At 37.5% G+C, this 6,731-nt stretch overlaps 1 protein-coding gene across 1 annotated transcript in view; it reads right to left on the reverse strand.

The window, feature by feature from the left end:
- LOC135471801 (cAMP-dependent protein kinase type II regulatory subunit-like) overlaps positions 1–3,776 on the reverse strand; it is a 64,215-nt gene extending 60,439 nt beyond the window's left edge. Inside the window, exon 1 of the mRNA XM_064751152.1 lies at positions 3,368–3,776. Within this exon, the coding sequence (XP_064607222.1) occupies positions 3,368–3,596 (229 nt within the window). The 5' untranslated portion in view covers positions 3,597–3,776. The remainder of the gene's footprint in view (positions 1–3,367) is intronic.
- Between the last annotated feature and the right edge of the window lie 2,955 nt (positions 3,777–6,731).

Below are 6,731 nucleotides of genomic sequence, written 5' to 3' on the forward strand. Positions count from 1 at the left end.
TATACAGGCTTATATTTCATACTATTTCATGTCAGTAAAGCTGATGAACAAAATAAAAATATGCTAAAAATGACCAAATTTCGAGGCACACAATGCTTAGTTACAACAGCTAAGCCCCACTTTGCTGTATCATTTTATTGCACACTCTTTTGTCATACAATCTCTGCTACATAAACAAGACTTCCTCCATTCACATATACCCTCTTTCTTCAACCTTTTCAACTACCACTATCATTTTGAAACATTCGGTGAGAACTATGGGTTGTAGAGAAATAATCTGCACAGTTTTATGAAGATTTTATCTTCAGTGACACAAACAAATCACTGGTGTCATTTTCATAAAATTGTATGAATAAATTCCACCTAAAAAGGTTCTTTAATGGTCAAAAAGGTTAAATATGTAAAGTATGTATATGTAATTCTACAATATTTAGCAAACAGGGTCCCCGTTTCACAAAACTCATGAAGCGCTAAGTTCCCACAACTACCATGGCAACCTTATACCTACAATACAGGTTGCCATGGAACCCACGTGCCCTAGAACTTTGGCGGTGGAGGTCACATGAATCACAAAATGGAGACAGTCCGCCAAATGACATTCAGGGACCACCTGATCAACACATCTTGTTCCCATGACATATCATCCAAACCACTGGTTTGCTCTGCCTGTAGCCAAATTCTCTGACATTTATTGCAGTTCCGACACTTCCATTCTATAACACATTGTGGCATCAATCATGGTATTAAAGTTTAGACAATGGCATATTTAGGAAAAGTAATAACATCTAATACACAATTATAAGTGAATGTGACTGAATCTCATGTGGTTAGTTTGGTAAAAATGTAATGTGAGTGTACTCTTGTCCTCAATTTATAGTAATAATGAAAGGCACACAAGATAAAATGTCACTTAAATTATTAATATTTCAATTAAAAATTATTTTCCGGTAACAGTACTACCAAAAATACATAAATTAACATAACATTTTCCTGTACCACTTGTCCACCAAATCTGATCAAAGCTGACACTTAGAAAAAGAAGAAAATTGATACTTTGTAAAGCGAGGAGCCCATTGCCTAACTGACACGGATATGGGGGATATATGCCAGACAGTAAAAAAATATGCTTTGTGCTTCTCTGTAAATGGATGGTTACATTCCAGTACATCGGTTTGGGGTTCCCATACACCTTTATACTCGGTGACAACCCCAAGATTATGCTGCATTTTCCCTGACATAAGATTGCAGGGGCTCATCGAAATCATTTTTCCACATACTGACCACTATTTTCTGAACGACATTGAGTTTTCCTTTCAGGTAAAATGAAGTTTTTTTTTTATTTTGACAGACAGTTTGAGATACTAAAATTGCACATTTTTGTACTTTACTATCCTTCATTGATTAAAGTAATTATCAATGCCTAAACTAATATATCAACTCAAGCTGGCCTTGACACCTCAAACTGATAACCGGCATACACTGCAGTAATTGTTACATGTATTTCAGGATACCAGCCCGTGTTAAGTGTGAAGACCTATTCAGAAAGCTAGATTGACTGAAATTCACTGAGGTTTTAGCATCATTTTAAAAAATAATTTCAACAGTCACCAATCAAGAAAAAATGGTAATGCATTAATAGCATAAGGAATATGTGGTTGTAATTCTCACTCTATAAAAGGACATGTCAAAAATTATCTGAAGAGATAAAATAAAACAACATTTCAGAAAATCAAAGATCATGCAACACCATACATGTCCTCCAAAAAAACCTCAAACTGAATAAATGTAACCAGTTAGTGAGTTTTTTTTCAATCGACGGACCGAATACTGGCTCATCCAGACCACTTTTACGAACTCCTGGATTGCATTTTTGATCATTCATTCGATAGTTCTCCTGAGCTTTTTAGCACAGGAGCTACAAAAATAAACTGGAAAGTTTCCACAGACTTTGCTTGGTTGTTTAAGGCACACATTAATTCAGATGGAATGGAAAGCGTCCTTTTGTTAACAAATTGGATGAGGATTTATTGCTGGGGTAGTTTGACGAAGTGGTAGAATCATACAGGTAAACACCCATGTGCCAACAAAACACCATAGCATTTGCATCAATCCCACATCAGTGGAAACACAGCTTTACAGGGAAATCTTAACTGAATTTGAAATTTCCTGGTACTTGCACAATTCTAGGGTTGATGCCTTGACTTCAGAATGACAGAAAGCAACCTCTCACAGAGCTTAAGAGCTGCGGGTTTTCAACTTTATGCTAGTTTCAGAGTGGTTGCGCAGTTGGGGGAAATAGCATAACAGTATACAAATGGTAAATACTTTGTGTGATCTAATGTAAATAAACATTGATACTTATGCCTTCCAAAATGTTTTGAAGAAAGTAAATAATTCACCAGCACAGTTGGAGTTCCCAAACTCCCAAGGGCCATTTACACCTACATGTAAGGTGTTAATAAACTGCTATACTATTCCCACAATTTCATGTGTACGTCTAAGCCCTATTGAACCCACTTACAGTATTCTATTTAAAACAATTTCTGATTTTCTTTCACTCCAAGATGGCTTAAGATATAATTCTCACTCCGTATGTAACTTAATAGGAGCATAATGTGACAAGACATACTTCGAACATAAGTTTATGCAAAGTAATGCAAATTATGGCCTTGCATCTCAGGTAAACAACAAAACATCTGTTTCTTTTCTAAAAGAAAAAAAATGTAAGAAAAATCAGTATATTATATTAATAGGATAGGATGAACTTGCTTTCAACAATGCTGAAAAAAGTACAGACCCAGAGAGTGTGGCTTAACCGTAAGGCATTGGAGCTACAATTGTGCCATGCGTAGCCTATATACTAGCAATGCTTAGGGCATAATGTTTCACCTGCCTGTGTGATCATATTTATCTGAATACATGTGACAAGAATGACTCAATGAATAGAATGTGCACTGTACAGAAAGTAGAGTGCACCTTACGTGTATTTAAATGCTACACATTTGGCATAAATAATCAGCCACTCTGCCAAAATGAAACAATGGCATAATGTAATTTAAAATTAACTTAGACTTGTTTGGGACAGAATATCAGATCAGCAGAAATTATGTACACGTAAACAACATCAGTTGAATTAGGTTTAAACTAGCCGTTGTCAAAAGTTGCGCTTTAAACGAACTGAAATTGGGGAAATAAAATCATTTACAAAAAGAAAAAAGAAATTGTGACAAGAGTTATGATTACTACATCCACAGCGGACTATAGCTGTCATGCCACTTTTGATTTAATTCCGGTCAATACTGGGAACATCTCCAGAGTTCAGAAACGTTTGAACGACCATTCCAGCCACAAATATTATGGTACATACCAGGTTCATCGTCTTCGTCGTCGGTATTCATGGGTTCATCTGGAGGAGGGGTGGGTGCTTCAAAACGCACCCCACGTGGTGGTTGTGGTTTTTCATTTAGTCGTCTTTCATTGAGTTTATTAAAATATTCTGCTGCAAACTGAACCAGGTCCCCCGGTCTCTCTCTTAACACAGACACGGTGAACTCCTGCAAAAGGTCTGTTAGCCCAGGTGGTATTTCCAAATTCATGCTGCTGGTTTCTATATCCTTCCAAGCCGAACCTAAATTCCTATGTAGATTTCAAACCGATGCATCTAATAGCCGCCTCACTTAGTCAAGAGCCTTCAAAGAAATTTACTTAAATTAGAAAAATTACAAAACATCACCAAATCTGTCATCTCACCACACTTTTACAAGCACCGGGCGACATGTTCGTGACGTCACGGCTCACAGTGGAAATCCTTCCGCGACTGCCATCCAACCCTCGATCGCGTGAACTTGTTATACAGACAACGTATTCCACAATGTGGTTGCTTAGATTGCTCCAGATATCGATTACACCGTCTGCCTTCCAAGCAGCATGATTTCCTAATACACTCCGGTCGCTTTCAGTAGTACTACTTGAACACGTACAATCAGAACAGGTAGTCAATCGCCTACCACGATCGTGGCTGGAGAGCGAATGTGCAGATTGTAAGAAAGCTCTGAGAAGCACAGAGCTTTGGCGAGATGCCGGTTTCCAGCGTTAGTATGCCGTCAGTGCGAGAACGGCGATGTGTGCTCATGTGTGTCACCATTCAACAATGCAATCACATTAAAACATGGTCAAATTAGGCCTCACAACAGCCTGTTGTTGATTAAACAAGGACTGCAGTTTCATGCCTTTATGATGCATGTTGTATGTCGGTATACATCTCATATACCGACGGCATGGTTAAGTTAAGGCCATGTATATACCGTCTTCGCATTTATTATTAATCCTATAATCGGTCAACTAAGTAGAATTAAGGCGTAAGCCAGAACAGTGCAGAGAAAATAAACAACTTCCCGTTGCATATAGAACATTTACGCTGCTCAGGTCGCTGGGGGTACCGGTACGCAATTGTTGATTTGGCCGTAGGCCTATATTGGCCTACCCACACCAGTGTACGTGTAGCCTATATGAAATGCACTGGGTGCCTGTATGTTTGTGAGCTATATGGTTTAATAGGCCCATATACGCTTAAATTTTGTTAACAGTCTTTCTTAAAATCAACACCGTCGTCAGCCCAGCGTGCACAACTTATAACGACATCACACCATATACAATAAAGTGTTTAATGATGGGCCGGATCCGCGACAAGGTCATAGATATACAAGTCATGCGTGTATTAATAATATTCGCACTGACCTGTTCGCGTGGACTGGGAATCCAGTGACGCGGGCAGTAAGCCGATCAGACTCGCTTAAACAGCTTTTAGAATGTCGATGGGTCACGTACGGAAATTGAATTCGCTGTAAGTTTATTATTGAGGTCGCCTTCTTCACGCGTCAAGCGAGCAATTTTTTTTTTTTTTTTTTTATCAGCTATTTATCACTAGTACATACCCCACAAGAGGCGCGACACCCAAAGACTGGATATTTCACGGAAAAAATCACTTGCGCATAGGCCTATACACGCGGTTTTGCGGTGATTTCCATAGTAGTTACCGTATACGATGAAGACACATATATATATTTACATATGTAACATATGCACCCAAAATTCCAGTCATATTTCATCATGGTTTAGACACACACACACACACACACACACACACACACAAAGTAAAATAATGAAAAGGATGTTTCTCACGCAGTTTCCAATCGGCATTAGTTAGCCAATGCACATAACCATGCGTGGCCAAACTGATATTTAAATTGGCTGTAGAAACTCTTGTAGAATTCTCTAAGACAGCTCTGTAAAAATCATTAACATTTTTTTTTTTGAAAATGTTTACACATAAGATTTCTACTACCTACAATACAAACTATAATTATGTGCATGGCTATACAAGTATACCTATATTGTTGCATATCGGTGCCGTCCATATCTTATGAATGATGTGAGCAGATTATCGCACCTATACAGAATTTCACAGTTTTAAGATACTTGAAAGTATTAAGCTATATTCCTCGGTTTACAAATATGGCAGTTGAATATCCTGTAAGGACCATAACCTGTTGTTATGTATATATCCACCCAAAGCCGCGATATATGGGCCTATAAAGCACATGGCAACTCCACAGGATTAACACAGCTTTCGTACCCAGACCTGCACAAACACTATCACTTTATATCAGACTCAAATAAGGAGGGAAAGTTTGGCCTCGTTCCAGTGTAAATGACCTTCAAAACACGCGTAAGATATTATATCTACATGGTATACAGAGCTGGCTATATTTCATTGAAGGAGAATATATATACCCACCTACATATTTATCCATTTCATTTATTTATGTGTTTCAGACCGCATACTCAAGAATTTTTCAGTCATATGAAGTCGATGTTAATCTGTAATCTGTTAAAATATTATAATGAATTACGGTCAGTACAAACAGTGCATTATCTGCCGTTAAACATTACTTGAAAACTCGCATAGAAATGTTTTATTCACATATGTATAGGCCAACTATCTGTGGTTTATCACACCATCCTCATATGAAGCCTACATAGCACATGGACAGCAATTAAGAGGGATGGTTATTCTGTGAAAACTTTTGCGCTACACAGCAAGAAGTTGTGGTTGGTCTTGAAATTTTACCGTTAGAGTTATCCCCCTTGGAGAAATCTTTCACACTTCCATGCGATCTTCAACAAAAGTCAAAATTTACAAAGTCAGATTTTCAGACCAGTGTCTAAAACATACCGCATTTTATTTCAAATGCTTTGATGTTCAATGGTGTAAATATCTGTATCCTAACGTTTAAATGAAAAAAAAATCTCAGCGTTGCTCTTGAGGGGCGGAAGGATAAAAAATCATTTAAATAAGGAAAAAAAAAAATTCGGCATTTTTTTTTAAATTTCCCACATTTACCTAGTCCGAATACACTGATTATTGCCTGAAGAATATTTGGATACGCCATCCAATTATTTCTCGACAGTGTACTTGAATTAACATTTAACAGTCTTAAAAGAGTTACTTTTCATGAAATAAAGGTGAATTGCAAAGGTTTTCTGTCTTAAATTTTCTCATGATTTAGTATAAAAAGACCTTGTTTAAAAGTTGCAGTTTATTTGTTGCCAGAAATGAACCGCATACTTATGCATGATCTGTATAATTTGCATGCATGGGCAGAAGGAACTTTCGCCGTAAGTGGTCAAGAATCAGCATGACATTTGCAATCCATGGCAGACAAGCAGCA

Source organism: Liolophura sinensis, chromosome 7 (genome assembly GCF_032854445.1).
Source record: "Liolophura sinensis isolate JHLJ2023 chromosome 7, CUHK_Ljap_v2, whole genome shotgun sequence".
NCBI lineage: Eukaryota > Metazoa > Mollusca > Polyplacophora > Chitonida > Chitonidae > Liolophura > Liolophura sinensis.